The sequence below is a fragment of the Phycodurus eques genome, chromosome 2, assembly GCF_024500275.1.
Source record: "Phycodurus eques isolate BA_2022a chromosome 2, UOR_Pequ_1.1, whole genome shotgun sequence".
Taxonomy (NCBI): domain Eukaryota; kingdom Metazoa; phylum Chordata; class Actinopteri; order Syngnathiformes; family Syngnathidae; genus Phycodurus; species Phycodurus eques.
Window position 1 is genome coordinate 35,154,713 of NC_084526.1, and position 20,345 is coordinate 35,175,057.

The window sequence follows — 20,345 nt, forward strand, 5'->3', positions numbered from 1 at the left end:
CCTCTACTGATAGGCTCTTTATAGTGGTGAAAATGCATCATCCACTGCTTAATGCTGAATTACGTCTGATTTTTTTTTTCTCATTTTGTCTCTCTTAGGTAAGGTAAACATACGATGAAAATTACAGGGCTCTCTCATCTTTTTAAGTGGGAGAACATGCACAATTGGTGGCTGACAAAATACTTTTTTGCCCCACTGTAACCTGTGTTATTATTACAGTAACTTGTGTTATTATTACACAGGTTACTGTGTTGATAAGGATAACGGGATCAAAAATCCATGGAATTTCCTCTTCTGGATCATCCAAATGCTCTCTAGCAAACTTCAGACGGGCCTGGACCTGTAGTGGCTTCAGCAGGGGGACACGTCTGGCACTACAGGATTTGAGTCCCTGGCGGCGTAGTGTCTTACTGATGGTAGCCTTTGTTACTTTGGTCCCAGCTCTTTGCAAGTCATTCACTAGGTCCCCCCCATGTGGTTCTGGGATTTTTGCTCACCGTTCTTGTGATCATTCTGTCCCCATGGGGTGAGATCCAGATCGAGGGAGATTATCCCTCGATCTGAGATCAGGGGTCTTGTATGCCCTTCATTTTCAAATAATTGCTCCCACAGCTGACTTCTTCACACCAAGCTCCTTACCTATTGCAGATTCAGCCTTCCCAGCCTGGTGCAGGTCTACAATTTTGTTTCTGTTGTCCTTTGACAGCTCTTTGGTCTTGGCTATAGTGGAGTTTGGCGTGTGACTTTTTGAGGTTGTGGACAGGTGTCTTTTATACTGATAAGTTCAAACAGGTGCCATTAATACAGGTAACAAGTGGACGACAGAGGAGCCTCTTCAAGAAGAAGTTACATGTCTGTGAGAGCCAGAAATCTTGCTTGTTTGTAGGGGAGCAAATACTTCTTTTCCACCATAATTTGCTAATAAATTCTTTAAAAATCAGACAATATGATTTTCTGGATTTTTTAGTTTGGATGGATTTTTCTGTAAATTGCCAGACAAAATGGGTTTGCAACCATATAGACGGCGGCACGGTGGGTGACTGGTTAGCACATCTGCCTCAACAGTTTTGAGGACCAGGATTCAAATCCCGGCCCCGCCTGTGTGGAGGTGCATGTTCTCCCCGTGTCTGCGTGGGTTTTCTCTGGGCACTCCGGTTTCCTCCCACATCCCAAAAACATGCATGTTAGGTTTATTGAAGACTCTAAATTGCCCGTAGGTGTGAATGTGAGTGCGAATGGTTGTTTGTTTCTGTGTGCCCCGCGATTGGCTGGCGACCAGTTCAAGGTGTACCCCGCTTCTTGCCCGAAGATAGCTGGGATTGGCTTCTGCACGCCCGCAACCCTCGTGAGAATAAGCGGTCCAGAAAATGGATGGATAGACATAGAGATGATAGCTTTGATATCAACTGGGTGGGCGTAAATGGACCAATTAGGTCCACAGTGACACCACTCCTCATCAAGCATATCATATGTGTTTGAAATCTTACTCGAAAAAGCCCACTCCCACCCCAAAGAAAATCTCCCCTTGAGATGGGAGTAGACGATTTTGGCTTCCGGATTTATTTTCTTTAAAAAGGTCTCCACGTCATTTCCGATTTTTACAATATCTTCATAATACCCCGTACACAAGTGAAGAGTCTCGATTTTATATTTGTTTTCGTCAACATCGTTTGGCAGGACTCCGTCTTGTTTTGGAGGGGTGGTATGCCACATGCCTACAATGTCAAAGGACTCTTGGTCTTCGGGGACATTGAACCTTGTGTGTGGGTATGACATTTCAGTCAGGGCCAGCTCCCAGCTCCCTTCGAGATCCAAATGATGTGATAAATTAACTTTGTATTGGGCTATTGTATTTTCTATAAGCACAGCTGAACTTGAATTTTATGGTAAAGTCACATAAAACCCTCCTTCGAGATTGGTGTTCATGCTGTTGTCTGTTGAAAGTCATACTTGTGGTTGTTTTTATTTATCCACAACTTGTGAAGCTGGCACCCAGCTGTCAAATTTCTCGGGCTACCCCTTGCAGCGTATAATAAATTTCCTAAGACCGCCGATGATAACAATCTTCTCAACGTGAAATGCTGCATCTTTTGATAGCTCACCTTTTTGGAGTTCAGGTCCATAGAAAGTACCGTTTACGGGCTCCCCGTCATAATCAACCAGTCTGTAAACAGGAGGGAAACGTGGTATGCATTCCGCTATTGTAAATAATTCATCTGTAAAGCTCTGCTCATATTTTTTTTATCAAAAACATCTCTCAATTTGGATATTCTTTCAATATCCCCTGTTTTAAATTTCATTTTTAATCTCACTAACACCGACAGGGAAGTTACCATACACGTTTTGAAATACATGATACTTTTATGATAGCTTTCGTTATAACTATTGACTAGATCCTGTACTATATTGATATAAGTCGTGTGTTTTTAGCTGTGAAATATCTCCACATTCTAGTTTTCAGAGTTCTATTGAACCTTTCTACCACAGAGGCTTTCAGATTGCTCTCTGTGGCAAAATGATTAACACTGTGTTTTTTCATGAAATTCTGAAAATGTCTGTTGAAGAATTATTTTCCCCCATTGGTTTGTAGCTTTTTGGGTGTACCGCTAGTTAATATAAATGATTCAAAAGCTTTTACAACCTCGGGAGCTGTCTTACCCTTCAAGATGAGAACAAAGGCCTTTTTGTGACGGTCAGTAAATATATGTCATTGTGCTCTGCAAGACTTTACATGTCACAGAGATCAGCTTGGAATTGAGTTAGAGGTCTGGAAACAAAAGCTTTATTTCTAGGGAAATTAATTCTGACTGGTTTATGCAAGGTGTAGGCATCTTGGCCTGATAAAAAATGACTTTACTTTTCAACCGATATTCTTCTGCACAGCCGTATGATGTTCTACACCTCCAAAACTTACAGGGTGGGTTACGTCGTAATATATCTTCTTCATGTACCACTTCTCACTCATGGTGCCGTATGATTTAGAATGGTGTAGATCCGTGGTATTTATTTATACACATAAAAACATCTTCAAGTTGTCTTATTGGTTCTCATAAAAAAATGAAGGGTATAAAACAAGTTCTAAAGAGGCTTGCTAAACATTATCTAAGACTATATAGGTTCCTAAAAAAGATAAGGAACAAATAAAATGACAAATGAAACATGCGTAAAAGTACAACTAAGGATAATAACGAATGTGCTGAAAAACATCCTCTAAGACCTGATGAACGTAAATGTCTCGGTTAGGACCGAGGGTTGGACTTTTAACTCTAAAGCAGCTTGGAATGTCATCAATTCATAGGTTATGTCGACCGGCTGATTGTTTTCCAAACAGTATCTTACGGTATCGACAAACAATCTGAAACGAGCCAACAGATGGCCCACACTTATATCACCATCCCAACTTTCCAACATTTTTTAAAATGTGTCACAAAAACATGAATTACCCTCGGATATAAGTTTACTTACTAAAGATTCCCAGGGTAGATGAAATAATGACAATGACAGCGATCTGACTTTTGTCCTAAATTTTTTTCAACTTCTATGTCTTTATCCGAGGTAGGTGTGTATTTGATGGTTCTGTCCAAAATATCGATCCACATACAATGTCAGCGTTGGCGAGTCATAAGCTTTCTAAACACATTCCCCGTGGACATGTCCGGACATGTTGCCCTGATACGGCATCAGCGGAGTTGTTTGTTTATTGACAAAAAAGAGGCCATCTGCCGGTGGAAGGGGGTTATGGTATTTATGGAGGGGGGCCTCTGATGGTTTTAGACAAGTCTAGACTTGTTCTAACATGTCTGGACTTGCTGGAACATGTCTGGAACAGATGTGTGGGCGTGGGGTTGAATCAACATGGGGGGGTTTTCCAGGATTTCCGGAGGGGGCCGTCTTGGGGACTTGTTCACTCCCAAACGTCGTACATCTATTGACAAGTGTGTTATCAATCTATCGATAGCTGTTTGGACAGGTGACCGGATATGTGGGACCACCCAGGTGGTGTGGGGTTATGGTATTTATGGCGGGGGGCCTCTGGCGGGTATAGACAAGTCTAGACTTGTTCTTACATGTCTGGACTTGATGGAACATGTCTGGAACAGATGTGTGGGGTTGAATCAACATGAGCTGGACTTCATTTCCGGGGGTTCCGGCAATGTAATTTCCGGGAGCGTCAACACTTCCCAGGGTTCCGCCGGTGACATCATTTCCGGTGAAGTCAACACTCCCGGTTTCCACTGACGTCTGATTTCCGGTGACGTCAATAGTTCCAGTTTCCAGTGATGTCCGATTTCCGGTAAAACTTCTGCTTTTCAGTGACATCACTTCTAGTGACGTCAATACTCTGGCTAAGGGCTTGCAGTGGGGAAAATTTCCAATGACGCCACTTCAGGTTTGAAAAGGGGTGTTCCAGCGAGACCACTTCCAATGATGTCACTTCCGACAGAGGGTCATAAATCATCACCTGTCCAATTTTGACAATTGCTGGATTCTATATCTCTCTATTATGCCTATTATTATATCAGTGGGATAAAAAACATCAATGATACTTTTGTTTGTCGTGATAGTTTTTGGGAAAATATATTGTCCTAAAATTGTAGTATTATGACTGGCCTAAACACATATAATATACTGAGAGAGAGCTAGCGCAATGGTTAACACAAAAATATTGTACAAACTGTAAAAAAAAATAGAGTAACAACTGTAATAACAATCAACAATATAGCAGGACCAGGAAGCAAGAACCGTTATTACTGTTTACCGATTACTGTTTCTGTATTCCATGATGGTAATTTTCAGGGACTCATTGCAGGGACTCATTATTCTCGGGTTAGGACTCATTGACATGTACATCCCAGGACTCACATAGTCTCAAGTGTGAAATAACGTATGCTTCAGCCAAAGGGTATTGAGCCAGGTAGATAATTATAAAATGAGAAGTGGGACTAATGATGCAAACCAAATAATGACCAAACAGATTAAAGACATGTTAAACAAACGCATACCGGGCTTCCTCTAATGACATGAAAGGCCAATTTGTGGAAGGTACCACAGGTATTTCATCACAAGCGTAGACCCTGAACTGAATAAATACCAATTATGGCATTCAGTCTTTTATGACACACAACCACCTTAGCAACTCTTTAGGCCCAGTGAATGATTTTCCAGTGACGTTCCATTTACCTCTTCTCTGGTGTGGTTTCATTCTCGTTGCTTGCTGGAGCTTCCTGTAGGTCAGGGAGATTAGCGAAGTCGTCTTGCTCGGCCAGCCCAATTGCGAGAGACAGAACAACCATCTTCCCCTCACTGGACACAGACATAATGCAAAACTAAATACAAACACACTCAAACACCCTTTCAAGGTACATAAAGACAGTGAGAGAATGTTGTGAGGCTCAGTCTAACCTGTGCGTTAAAGTACATCCTCAGCTCTGTGTGCTCTGTGTGAGTGACTAGAGAGTAATAAACGCTGTATATACAGTTTTGTTCAGAATAATAGCAAGAGATGGTGGGCGGGGGGGCGACTCGTGTTGCCAGTTTTATGACTTGTGACTTGCTTGCCAAATACTTCAGATAGACTTGACTGTCATGATCATCTCCATACCCTCTTACAATGAACTGTTCATCACAACCCTCTCAGCCTCTGCCTGCTTCTGGGTACGGTCAAAATCGAATCGTGACAGAATACGCTGGCCGGCATTGACCCAGCAACCCGGGAGGCGTTAAAACATGTACTCACTCTCCAAGGCACCCACAAAGGGAGAGAGGACAAGGCTCTGCAAGAAATCATGGAATCCATACACTCCCTCAAGCAACAAGTCTCCCTCCTTTCGTTGAAAATGCAATCCGATCACCCTTCTGTAAGTACTCCTTCTGAGCCCGTAACCTCCAAGCCACCCTGCGTCTCGTACAAATAGCCCCATGTTTCTCCGCCCGAGCCCAACTCTGGGGACTTAGGTGCATGCAGCCAATTTATCTTAAATAGCTCTGTGGTCTTACATCGGTTAAGCTTCATATTCTGTAGAATTCAGAATTCTTGCGGGTGAATGCGGGTGGTATGTTCAAGCATAAGGGTGTCCACATGTGCACTTGGCACCAGGACACGCCAGGTCGCAGTTCGATGATCAACTTAGTGGTCGTGTCATCAGACTTGTGGCCACATGTCTTGGACACTCGGGTGAAGAGAGGGGGGAGCTGTCAACTGATCACCACCTGGTGGTGAGTTGGCTTCGATGGTGGGGGAAGATGCCGCTCCGACGTGGCAGGGCCAAACGTATTGTGAGGGTCTGCTGGGAACGTCTGGCAGAATCCCCTGTCAGAAGGAGTTTCAACTCCCACCTCCGACAGAACTTTGTTCATGTTCGGGTAGGGGCGGGGGACATCGAGTCCGAGTGGACCTTGTTCCGCGCCACCATTACTGAGGCGGCCGACCGGAGCTATAGCTGTAAGGTGGTCGGTGCCTGTTGTGGCGGCAATCCCTGAACCCGTTGGTGGACACCAACGGTGAGGGATGCCCTCAAGCTGAAGAAGGAGTCCGATCGGGCCTTTTTGGTCTATGGGACTCCTGAGGCAGCTGATGGGTACCGGCAGGTCAAGCGTAATGGAGCTTTGGTGGTCGCTGAAGCAAAAACTCGGGTATGGTAGGAGTTCCATGAGGCCATGGAGAAAGACTTTCGTATGGCTTTGAGGAAATTCTGGTCCACCATCCGGCGTCTCAGAAGGGGGAAGCAGTGCACCATCGACACTGTATATAGTGGGGATGGGACGCTGCTGACCTCGACTCGGGACGTTGTGAGCCAGTGGGGAGAATACTTCAAAGACCTCCTCAATTCCACCGACACGCCTTCCCATGAGGGAGCAGAGTCTGGGTTCTCTGAGGCGGGCTCTCCTATCTTTGGGGTTGAGGTCACCGAGGTGGTTCAAAAGCTCCTCGGTGGAAAGGCCCCGGGGGTGGATGAGATTTGCCCAGAGTTCATAAAGGCTCTGGATGTTGTGGGGCTGTCCTGGTTGACACGCCTCTGCAACATCGCATGGACATCGGAGACAGTGCCTCTGGATTGGCAGGCTGGGGTGGTGGTCCCCCTTTTTAAGAAGGGGGACCTGAAGGTGTGTTTCAACTACAGGGGGATCACACTCCTCAGCCTCCCTGGTAAGGCCTATTCAGGGGTGCTGGAGAGGAGGGTCCATTGGGAAGTTGAATCTCAGATTCAGGAGGAGCAGTGTGGTTTTCGTCCTGGCCGTGGAACAGTGGACCAGTTCTACACCCTCGGCAGGGTCCTCGAGGGTGGATGGGGGTTTTCCCAACCAGTCTACAAGTGTTTTGTGGACTTGGAGAAGGCGTTTGACCGTGTCCCTCTGGGGATCCTGTGGGGGGTTCTTGTCCAGGAGTGAGGGAAGAATGGAACGGGAGATCGACAGGAGGATCGGTGCAGCGTCTGCAGTGATGCGGACTTTGTATCGGTCCGTTGTGGTAAAGAAGGAGTTAAGCCGAAAGGCGAAGGTCTCGATTTCTCGATAGATCTATGTTCCTACCCTCACTCATGGTCATGAGTTGTGGGTCATGACCGAAAGAACAAGATCCTGGATACAAGCGGCCGAAATGAGTTTCCTCCGCAGGGTGTCCGGGCTCTCCCTTAGAGATAGGATGAGAAGCTCAGTCATCCGGGAGGATCTCAGAGTAGAGCCGCTGATCTTCCACATCGAGAGGAGCCAGATGAGGTGGCTGGGGCATTTGATTTGGATGCCTCCTGGACCTCTCCCTGGTGAGGTGTTCTGGGCACATCCCACCGGAAGGAGACCCCAGGGACGACCCAGGACACGCTGGAGAGACTGCGTCTTTCGACTGGCCTGCGAACGCTTCGGGATCCCCCCGAAAGAGCTGGATGAAGTGGCTGGGGAGAGGAAAGTCTGGTCACCCCTGCTAATGCTACTGCCACCGCGATCCGACCTTGGATAAGCGGTAGAAAATGTATGGATGGATGGATGAAGATTGAAAAAACTTTATTGGCCATCAGATAGTTATAGTACTGTGCAACAAGACACGTGACAAGGCTAATTGGATTCATACACGACGAAGATGCGGAGTTAAATGTCTTGTCGATCGATGATGTCATTGATTGGATCGGCGACTTATCACATGAAAGCCGATCAGCATAAAATGCTAATTATGGGCCGATACCAATAACAGTGATCAGATCTGGGTAAAGTCTATTATATATGGGTTTTTTAACGGTGTTGTAACGAACATACGGGGAGCCGACCACGGAGATGCAAGATTCAACTTTGCACACGGACGCTAAATGAATCACAAACAAATCTCAAGGTGCATCACAGCTGAGACACAGACACTGGTTTCGAATACGGACGCTGAAAGAATCACAAACCAATCCCAAGGAGCATCAAAGCTGAGACACATACTTCTGGTTTTGAACCCAGACGCTAAATTAATTAACTTCCAGCCTGCAGAGGCTCACTAACAAAGACTTCGCCTTCCTGCTGTGTTCTGTGAAACCTGCCTATCTGGACTGGGACAATGGATGGGGCACTAGCGACACCCACAGGTGGCGGAAATCCACTTCAACCCCGGACTAACGAATCACAATCTTCACTGGATTTGGGATCTTCCCCACTGCACAGCATCCCGCCAGCTGTCTGAGCTTTGGGCGTCTTGGCAAACTCCGTGGGGATGGAAGCGGGCAGCACACATCCGCTCCAAACGTCGTGCGAGCAGAGACAACCAGGCTCTGGCCGTCCTGCCTGGGAACCTTTTGTGCTCCTTCCCCCCCCCACCCCTTTCTCCTTTCTGCCATATCCACCTGTTTCCTGTGCGGACCGGGCCGGTTTGTAGGTAAATAATAAAAAAAAAACATAAATAGTTCTACTATTAGCCATCCATCCATTTTCTGTATCGCTTATTCTCACTAGGGTTGCGGGCGTGCTGGAGCCTATCTCAGCTATCATCGGGCAAGAGTCAGGGTACACCCTGAACCAGATCGTCAGCCAATCGCAGAGTTCTGCTCCTAATAACAAATAAAGATTTTAATTCAGAAAACAAAAGAACAGTCACAAAACCAATGTTTCCATACATTGCAATTTTTTTCTTCCATGAAGTGTTCAAAACTATCAAAAAACAAATTCAACAACAAAAAGGTTCACATTCTAGATTAAAACAAATCCTCCATTCATTGCACTTTTTCAATTGATTTGTTTTCTTCAATAAAGAAAATGAAAAAAATTATCAGTCCGCAACAAATGTTGATAACAAGGTGCCCTTGTTTTCTGGCTTTGAAAAAAAAGCCCTGAAGAATTCATAATGTTGCAGCCATAAAATTCTAAGTTAATGATTATTTGCTAAAACAATAAAGTTTATCAGTTTGAACATTAAATATCTTGTCTTTGTAGTGTATTCAATTAAATATAGGTTGAACATGATTTGGAAATCATTGTATTCTGTTTTTATTTATTTTTAACACAATGTCCCAACTTCATTGGAATTGGGGTTGTAGTTGGAAGCCCGGAAGCAATACGGCGTCATCGGGGATGCGTTCACAAAGCCATGTCTTCGTGAAGCACAGGGCCGCGGAATGTCCAAAGTCTTCACTGGTCTTTGTGAGAAGATGAGGCTCGTCCATTTTGCTGGGTAGGGAGCGTATATTTGTGAGGTAGCGGCATTCGGAATCATCTCTTACGAAGCTTGACCTGCACTCTGACTCGTTTCCCTCTGTGGCGTCACCTTCGCTTCCATGCCGCGGCTGCCGCTCTTGTGAGTAACTCGGAGAAAAAAAATATTTGTGAAAGAAAGTCTGGGGTACACTCCCGAATGTTTACCAAGCCTTCCCTTGTGTAAGTGAGTAATGTACTGTCTCCAAAGATGAACAAAAAACACAAAAACATAGACAGTACTCGACAGCACGTAACTCATTCATGAACAACAACATAAACATAAATTCAAAGAAATATTCACCTCTGTTTGATGAAACTACAGCATTGCAGACAGGAGAGAAACCGAAAATTCAGTAATCTCATTACACTGCTACTGATTAATATCAATACCAACGTTGGTATCGATGTCGATATTTGGATTGATCTGCAAACCAGTAATGAAAATATGAAGATATTATTCCTCTGTTATTCATCCATCCATCCATTTTCTTTACCGCTTCTCCTCACTAGGGTCGCGGGTGTGCTGGAGCCTATCCCAGCTATCTCTTGGCTAGAGGTGGGGTCCACCCCGAACTGGTCGTCAGCCAATCACAGGGCACATATAAACAAACAACCATTCACACTCACATTCACACCTACGGGCAATTTACAGTCTTCAATCAACCTACCATGCATGTTTTGGGATGTGGGAGGAAACCGGAGTACCCGGAGAAAACCCACGCAGGCACGTGTAGGACATGCAAACTCCACACAGGCGGGATTTGAACCCCGGTCCTCAGAACTGTGAGGCAGATGTGCTAGCCAGTCTCCCACCGTGCCGCCATCCTCTGTGATTGTATATGGAAAACCATCCATCCATTCATTTTCTATACCGCTTATCCTGCACAGCTTCATGGGTGAGTTGGAGCCTGGACTGGTCACTGGTCAGTCACAGAGCACACACTGTATCGAGACAGACAACCATTCTCTATCATTTTCACATGGTCACTGAGTGGGAAATGAACCCATGCTGCCTGCACTGAAGGAAGGCAAATGTAACGCCTGCAAGGAGGAATGGCAGATGAGCCGCTGCTCCTCCGCATTGAGAGGAGACAGATGAGGTGGCTGGGGTGTCTGATTCGGATGCCTCCCGGACGTCTCCCTGATGAGGTGTTCCAGGCACGTCCCACCGGGAGGAGACCCCGGGGGACGACCCAGGACACGCTGGAGAGACTACGTCCTTCGGCTGGCCTGGGAACGCCTCGGGATCCCCCCGGAAGAGCTGGATGAAGTGGCTGGGGAGAGGGAAGTCTGGGCGTCCTTGCTAAAGCTACTGCCCCCGCGACCCGACCTCGGATAGGCGGTAGAAAATGGATGGATGGATGGTGATGAAGAACATGAAGTACCTTTCCCCAAAACATACTACAGTATTTGAGTTTGTGTTAAACCCATTGAGCTGATCTTAAAATCAAGGTGGATGGCCATGGAAAGACCCATTAATTTTTAGCGGACCACTTAACAGTGGAAACCTTGCGTGAATATGAAAGAGACACTAAATAAATCAATGAAAACCGAGTTTTCAGACAGAAAACAGCAAAAATGAAAGCGGTTGTCTTTATCCCCCATAATAGCATGATTTTATATAAACGATGGTGGAAAGCTGAATTCATGAGTTCATGTAATGAGTGGCCTTAGCAAATACACATTAACCTACGAATAACCTTGGTCATTCAGATTAAAAAATAAACCACCTGCATTAGTACATGTAAGATTAATGCTTATAATTCTTTCTCTTTCCAAAGGCTTTTTTATTATTTTATTTTTACACAAAGTGGTACATAGCATACGCAACCATGGACACATTCTTTCAGTCACAAAATTCTTAACACACCTTTAACCTGAAATATTAGCTTGCTACATTTCGCCATCACATACAGTCTTTCTTCTTCAAAAGTTATTAAACTAGGTTATAGAAAGGTTATGTTTTGAAATGGAGACTGGTTAGCACATCTGCCTCACAGTTCTGAGGACCGAGGTTCAAATTCCAGCCCCGGCTGTGCAGAGTTTGCATGTTCTCCCTGTGCCTGCGTGGGTTTTCTCCGGGCACTCCGGTTTCCTCCCACATCCCAAAAACATGCATTAATTGAAGACTCTAAATTGCCCGTATGTGTGAATGTGAGTGCGAATGTTTGTTTCTATGTGCCCCCGCGATTGGCTGTCGACCAGTTAAGGGTGTACCCCGCCTTTCGCCCGAAGATTGCTGGGATAGCCTCCAGCATGCCCCCGACCCTAGTGAGGATAAGCGGAACGGAAGATGAATGAATGAATGTTTTGAAATCTGGTTGGTTCTTAGCTGAAAAACTACAACAGCGGATTCCCACAAACTACAGTTCACGACTGGCACATAAAAGACGACCAATTTAATTTTGGTGTAGAATAACATAAAGTTGCTGACAATTTGTTTTTCCCCTGCTGCTGTTACAATGTGTTTACATTTGGACCAGGTGGGAAGTGCGTATATGCTGTCCAAAATGAACTGTATCACTCTACAACGGCATGATTTTTCAGTCAAACCTGTTAAGATGTTTTGCTTTCATCTTTTCCCAAAATATGTAAGGCTGTGTGTGTAAATGGGTGTTTGAGAGACATTAACTTGCACATGCACTTTGTAGATTGTCACTTAATTAAGTTTAGTCCATTAATTTACAGGCAGACCTGGCACATCAAATATGGTGGCGAGATAATAAACAGTGCAAATTTATAGTATTGCACAAGGTAGGGAAATTAATGGGTTATACAGCAGACAGAACAGTGCTACATTAAAGTGCTTACCAGCTCTACTTCCCGTTCTTTGTACAATTTGAGATGTCGAATTTGAGTTTGACATTGCTGTCTCCTTCCTTGACCTGCATGCTTTGAACACTGCGATTCGTTTTTTTTTAATCACCTCATAGCTTTTGTACCCGCATGACACTATTTTTGGTATAATTGTTCAAACTTCTTCTCGTTTGTCAATCATACATTGATTACCATTTCTGCTCTGTTGGTTGTTCGGCGATTTGATTGGATGCTGTTGGATCAAAACAATTTGTCATTTGACTATATGCTGTGCCCCAACTCGCACAGATACAGAGGGCGGGGGTGGGGGGAGAGAGAGAGAGAGAGAGAGAGAGAGAGAGAGAGAGAGAGGGAGAGAGAGAGAAATGCAGAGTATTAGTTTCTCTTCCGTTTGTGTTTTGGTGAAAGCAGCTATCCCAGCGCTATCAAAGAGCTGAAATCCAAGTTAAGTCACAAGCCATTGCTGTTCCAATCCAAGTCAAGTTGCAAGTCTTTTATCATTTTACCAAGTCCAGTCTAAAGGCATCAAATTCATGACTGGAGTCTGACTTGAGTCCAAGTCACGTGACTCAAGTCCACACCTCTAGATAGAAGTAAATAGACAGTATTTGGATGTGTGGTCATTGAGAAAATAAAAGAAAACAGAAAAACTACACTTTTAATGCTGAAATTCTGTATAATAGTATTTATCCATGAGTTTGACTATTTGACAAAAAAACAGCTATAGTCCAGCACATTATTACTCATTAATTAACTTAAATTACAGGTATTTACTTACGTTCCTGAACAAAAAAATAGTTTTAGTGGTTGAATGTTATGCTTGATTGTTTTCCGACTTCTCAGAGAAACCCAGTGAGGCCACTTTCATTGGGGTATAAAAAAAATGTGAATAGTTCAAAGTAGAAAACTAATTGTTAATTGTTGTTCAAAATGGTGACACGTCAAGCGCTCACTAAAATTGAAAGTATGTCTATGGCAGGGTTGTCAAATTCAGTCACACAGGGGGGACAAAAATCAAAGCGAGGGCTGGAAAAAAAATAACTCGGCTAAGTCGACTTGAAAAATAGGCCGATGTAAAACTTCTGCCTCGAAGCTCCGCCAGGACCAAAAAACAAACAGTTTTTGCACCACCGGAACTAATGTTTCGCACGTTTATTGCAGATGGACACAGTGCTGGGGCACTTTGCCAAAAACGACAAAGGAGCATCTATAAGTGAATTTTAAATCACTGTTAATTGTGTATTGTAAATATAACATGATTTTTGAGTGAGCTGAATGATAATTTTTTTTTGAGTTAAAAAGGTAATCGCTGGTGCGCTAAAGCTAATTGCGATTGCTAACCATTATGATTGAATCAAATTCTGTAACCAGATTCATACCATACACTCAATACCTACATATGCAATTTAAGGATCACAATCCATCCCCCATAAATGAGAATAAAATGGATGTTAGTAAAATAAATAAATAAATAAATAAATAATAGCGGGGGAGCCGCGGGGCGATTATTATTTGATTATTCGACCAATAATCAATAGCAGAATCAATTTTAAAAACATTTGATAGTGACACCCCTACTCAAATCATACCTTAGGTTGTAGGCTGCACAAAATAAACTTTTACAGAACAGACTAAAACAAAAATTTATTGAACATTTTCTTTGCTCTAAATCTTGACTTATGCTGTATACATTTATCGACCTTGATTTCTGCATGGGGGCACAGTCTTGTAAGAACAAAAAGGCGCCTTTCCTTAACTATTCCCACAGTTTGAATTGGATATGATCATATTTTCGGATTGGTGGTGCTATTGCACATCTTTTTTGCATCATTTTTCATTTCACCAGTCCTTTTACACTATTCCGATTTGCTTTCCTGAGTTGCTTAACTAGTGGCATTTTGTTGGCGAAATATTGACAGCAAGAGAAAACATTAGCACTTGAGAGACAGCTGCCTACTGTAAACAGTATCAGCATGCGGCTATCGGTAAGTGGAATGGATCTGTACAGATGTCCAGAAACGACACGCGCAATCATTACCACGACACCGGTTCTATTGATTAGAAAATAAATGGTACGGCTCACGCTGCATGGTAGACCTGTAGTCATTTTGTATGTTACACTGCTGTATCTAGTTATTCATACCCTCCTCACCACAATGGTACTCCCACAACCTACTGTGTGTCTCTTCCTCAGGCTCCAAAAATGATGTGTTTGGCCGAGTTAGATTCATGAGTTTCAGGGACAAAGGGGCATGCCACTTCCCTATACATTGTATATGTGGCCAGCTTTAATTGAACAATGATTCACATCGACAGGGAGGTCACTGCCCTCGAGACACTGCTAATAGAAGCCATGCAGAACGTACAGGCGCATTGAACCATGTGCATGTTTATGTGTGTGTCTTTTCATGGTTAGTGGAGAAAGGGGCATTTACGTGAGGCTGTTTTGTGAAGCATATCATATGTAATCTATCAGTGTGGGGGAGAGGAGAGTTTCCGTGCTCAGTATCCTGAACTGCCAGTAGCCTGGAATACTTGTACACAAACAATGATATTGTATTTCCTGACTGCAGAGGTGTGGAGCTAGAGGGTACTGCCATAGAAGCACTTACAAGAACGATTTAACGTCCAGCCCCCTGTTGCGTATCTGTTCCATCATGTGGTCCCAGCTGCCTGGATTTGACCTGGAGCGGCCCGCCCCTGCCCCTCTGTACCGGGAGGCTCCAGCCGTACTGCCCCGGACCCCTCGTGGGCCCCCACGGTGGCCCCCAGCACCTGGGCCGGTGTGCAGTTGTCCCAGGCTCTGTGAGGTAACAGGGGGGTCGTTAGGACCCGGAGGGGGCTGGTGTGTGAGGGGCTGTTGTAGGCTCTGCTGTCGGACCAGGGGCCGGGGGCGCGCCACAGCCGAGGATGGGATGTGCTCCAGTGTGGAGGTAGTTGAGAGGGAAGCGTCCCCAAAACTGAGCAGAAACACAAGAGACATATGATTAATAAAACAAGGTCCCTAGAACTTACTGAGGAAACATTTTGAATACAGACAGATTAAAAACAAACGAGCAATTTGACCAATAGAAGTAGTATTTCATCTGCCTCACAGTTCTGGGGACCGGGATTCAAATCCCGGCCCCGCCTATGTGGAGTTTGCATGTTCTCTCCGTGCCTGGGTGGGTTTTCTCCGGGCACTCCGGTTTCCTCCCACATCCCAAAAATGTGCATGGTAGGTTAACTGAAGACACTAATTTGCCCGTAGGTGTGAATGTGAGTGCGAATGATATTTTTTTTTCTATGTGCCCTGCGATTGGGTGGCGACCGGTCCAGGGTGAACACCGCCTCCCGCCCGAAGATAGCTGGGATAGGCTCCGGCAGCCCGTGACTCTAGTGAGGATAAGCGGTAAAGAAAATGGATGGATGGATGGATGGATGGATGGATGGATGGACGGAAGTTGTATCTCACAGTTGAGTTCTGCTCACATCTATGTGGAATTATAACACTGTGGTGATAGAGTGACGCTGGATTTTTGGGGGGACTTTGTTAATTTAGTATTTACATTTTCCCATGAACCTTGTTTGCCTGCTCTTTTTATGAATGCATTTTTGGGGGAGTTTACATGTGCTCGCCTCCTTGCTTCTCCTGTTTCCCTGCATTTATGTCCTCCACTTTTGCCATCATGCAAACCTGCATCCGTAACATAACCTATTGTGTTTTTGGAATAGGAGGAAGCCGGGAGCAGCAGTAGAAAACCCACACAGGCACAGGGAGAACATGCTAATTCTACACAGGTAGGCCAGATTCGAACCCCAAACCTCAGAACTGTGAGACAGATGTGCTCATCACGAGTTCTTCAGGCTCATAACGAAACATATTATTGAATGAAAACTGCTCTGATTTTTTCCTTTTTCTCTCTCCTTTGTTTAGCAATGTTAATTTGATCTGGGTCTTTTATTGGATCTAATTGGATTGTGCAGGTGTACCCAATTAAATGTATATTGTATATATGCATAATCTGAGTGGTGCCAAAATAAACTTCAATTTAAAAGTAGTGTTCACTGCACATCTGCAGCACTGAAGTTTTTAATCCCTCTCTAATGAGACCTGACCTTCCTTTTGTTTATCTTTTCCTGCAGCTTTGTTCACATTTGCAGTCCTTCACTCCTTCAGTCTGCTGTGCTCAGCTCCCTCTCTCTGTTTATTCATCTTTCCTTCACTTCTAGCCTCTGCCGAGTCCCACTATGTTTCTACTCCCTCTCCAGTCACCATTCTTTAAGTCCAACCAATTACCAGTTAATTACTCTTACAATCATGTAATAATGCTTCAGCCTCTATCCTCCCCTCAATCACTGCTGTCTGGTGTCTGTAAGCAAGTACTCGTAAAGAGGTGTAAACAGTTCTGTCACGAGATAATGCTCTGCAGGATTTACTGCTTGAACTTGTGTTTAGCAGCGCTTTGCAGAATTACCTCATCTTGAACTCCGGTGGAAAGCCAAGAGATGAACACCCAGAGGAGAAAAGCATTGCTGGATCAATTTACAGAAGAACAAATGCCTGCATTCATGCAAAGATTTCCGTAGGTCAGAATAATACTGTATTAAAGTGAAACTCAGCATTAACCATTGCTTGTAAAGATATAAGCTTGTTTTGGAATTGATGTAAATATGGTTTGTCAATAAGATCCTCAAATAACGGAACATAATTGACTATTAAAACAGTGCAATCATTATGCTGCTGAATATTCTATTTTATTGGACACCTGATTTATAGCTTTTCCATAGCAACAGTTTGTAATCCATCCATCCAACCATTTTCAACACCGCTTATCCTGGTTACGGTCGCGGGATGCTGGAGCCTATCCCAGCTGGCTTCGGGCGAAAGGCGGACTACACCCTGAACTGGTCGCGAGTCAGTCACAGGGCACATATAGACACGGACAACCATTCGTACTCACATTCACACCGTCACCGAGTGGGAGCTGAACCCACGCTGCCTGCACCAAAGTCAGGCGAGTGTACCACTACACCAACAGTGACCAGTTTGTAATAGAACAGAATAGAAACATGAAGAATCAAAGCACTGTTTTAGAAAGTATGCATGAAAATAACCATTTGAAATAATGGCGTGGAAATATACTGCCTATCCAAGCAATCTTCGGGCAGGAGGCGGGGTACACCGTGAACTGGTCGCCAGTGAATCGCGGGGCACATATAAACAAACAACCATTTGCACTCACATTCACACCTACGGGCAATTTAGAGTCTTCAATTAATCTACCATGCACATTTTTGGGATGTGGGAGGAAACCGGAGAGCCCGGAGAAAACCCACCCAGGCACGGGGAGAACATGCAAACTCCACACAGGCGGGGCCGGGGATTGAACCCCGGTCCTCAGAACTATATATATACATACGCGACCCTAGTGAGGAGAAGCGGCTCAGAAAACGGATGGATGGATGGATATATATACACACACACACACACACATATATATATATATATATATATATATATATATATATATATATATATATATATATATATATATATATATATATATATATATATATATATATATAGCTGAAATAAGTATTTAACACCTCAATATTTTTCTCAACAAAATTTCACCAGATGTTGGGAACAACCCAATTAATCCATACATACAAAGAAAGTCGAAAAAGTTCTACATTCTGAAATTACGTTGTGTTTAATAATGTAAAATGACCAAAGGGAAAAAGTACTGAACACACCGACTCGTATTTATTTAATACTTTGTACAAAAGCCTTTGTTTGTAATGACAGCTACAACCAGACCCTTCCAAGATATAGGCAGTCATCAACTGGCCCATCCCCTCCACCCGCAAGGATCTGCAATGCTTCCTGGGTTTCGCGAACTTCTACTGGAAATTCATCAGGGACTACAGCAAAGTGGCCGTTCCCCTCACTAGCCTTACCTCTATCTACCAACTACCCATTTTAATTGACACCTGCTCTGCTGGTTCTCAAGCCTTCAACCGCCTCAAAGAACCGTTCACCGGTGCCCCTATCCTGAAACACCCTGACCCCTCCCCTCGTTCGTGGTTGAGGTGGATGCCTCGGACACAGGAGCTGGAGCAGTCCTAATCCCAGCAGGACCCCAAGACCCAGAAACTCCACCCCTGTGCCTTCTTTTCCTGTCACCTGTCACCTGACGAACAAAACTACGACGTGGATAAACTTTACTGTTTTTAGCAAATAATTATTAACTTAGAATTTTATGGCTGCAACACTTTCCAAAAAAGGATATGTGGTACAAAAGAGGCGGCACGGTGGCCGACTGGTTAAAGCGTCAGCCTCACAGTTCTGAGGACCCGGGTTCAATCCCCGGCCCCGCCTGTGTGGAGTTTGCATGTTCTCCCCGTGCCTGCGTGGGCTTTCTCCAGACACTACGGTTTCCCCCCACATCCCAAAAACATGCATGAATTGGAGACTCTAAATTGCCCCTAGGCATGACTGTGAGTGCGAATGGTTGTTTGTTCCTATGTGCCCTGCGATTGGCTGGCAACCAGTTCAGGGTGTACCCCGCCTCCTGCCCGATGACAGCTGGGATAGGCTCCAGCACCCCCGCAACCCTAGTGAGGAGAAGCGGCTCAGAAAATGGTTGGTTGGTTGGGTTGGTTGGTACAAAAGACTGAGAAAGTTGACTGAGGTTCATCAAACAACTGTTTGGAACATTCCACAGGTGAACAGGCTAATTGGGAACAGGTGGGTGCCATGATGGGGTATAAAAGGAGTTCCCTGAATTGCTCTTTGATTCACAAGCAAAGATGGGGCGAGGTTCACCTCTTTGTGAACAAGTGTGTGAGAAAATAGTCGAACAGTTTAAGGACAATGTTCCTCAACGTACAAATGCAAGGAATTTAGGGATTTCATCATCTACGGTTCATAATATCATCAAAAGTTTCAGAGAATATGGAGAAATATATATATATATGTATATATACATATATATATATGTATATATATATGTATATATACATATATATATATGTATATATATATATATATATACATATATAAAGACTAAATGTGATATATATATAATGTGATATACATATATAAGGTGATCTATATATCTATATATATATCTGTGATCTATATATATATATATGTGATCTATATATATATATACATATACATATATATATATATATATATATATATATATATATATATATATATATATGTGCGGCACGGTGGACGACTGGTTAGAGCGTAAGCCTCACAGTTCTGAGGACCCGGGTTCAATCCCCGACCCCGACTGTGTGGAGTTTGCATGTTGTCCCCGTGCCTGCGTGGGTTTTCTCCGGGCACTCCGGGTTCCTCCCACATCCCAAAAAACATGCATGAATTGGAGACTCTAAATTGCCCGTAGGTGTGAGTGCGAATGGTTGTCTGTTTGTATGTGCCCTGCGATTGGCTGGCAACCAGTTCAGGGTGTACCCCGCCTCCTGCCCGATGACAGCTGGGATAGGCTCCAGCACGCCCGCGACCCGAGTGAGGATAAGCGGCTCAGAAAATGGATGGATGGATATATGTAAGTGACATAAGTGACAGGATCAATTGCATCTGTACTTATACTAGCAGCTCTTCAGATTTGGGAAGCAGTCCACTCATGAAAACAATTTCCAGTCTGCACAGTGTCATTTATTCAGCATTCTATTAATTTATGTTGCAAAAAATTTTTATGTACTTGGTCTTCCAGAACTGCTGCACATGTATCAATGTATCAATGAAGTCAATTTCTGCTCTATCCTGTTACTTGCATTGAGTGTTATCTTCACATTTAGTCTTGCTTGAAAGTTAATTACGGTGACTTTAAACCTTGAATGGTTTTGTA

At 44.1% G+C, this 20,345-nt stretch overlaps 1 protein-coding gene across 3 annotated transcripts in view; it reads right to left on the bottom strand.

Moving 5' to 3' along the window:
- Positions 1-20,345, bottom strand: part of syt7b (synaptotagmin VIIb) — a 152,064-nt gene that overhangs the window by 35,987 nt on the left and 95,732 nt on the right. For all 3 annotated transcript variants that reach the window (XM_061703018.1, XM_061703001.1, XM_061703010.1), the window contains 2 exons: positions 15,090-15,437; positions 5,182-5,304 (listed from right to left, as the gene is read on the bottom strand). In XM_061703018.1, coding sequence (XP_061559002.1) covers positions 5,182-5,304; positions 15,090-15,437 — 471 coding nt within the window. The remainder of the gene's footprint in view (positions 1-5,181; positions 5,305-15,089; positions 15,438-20,345) is intronic.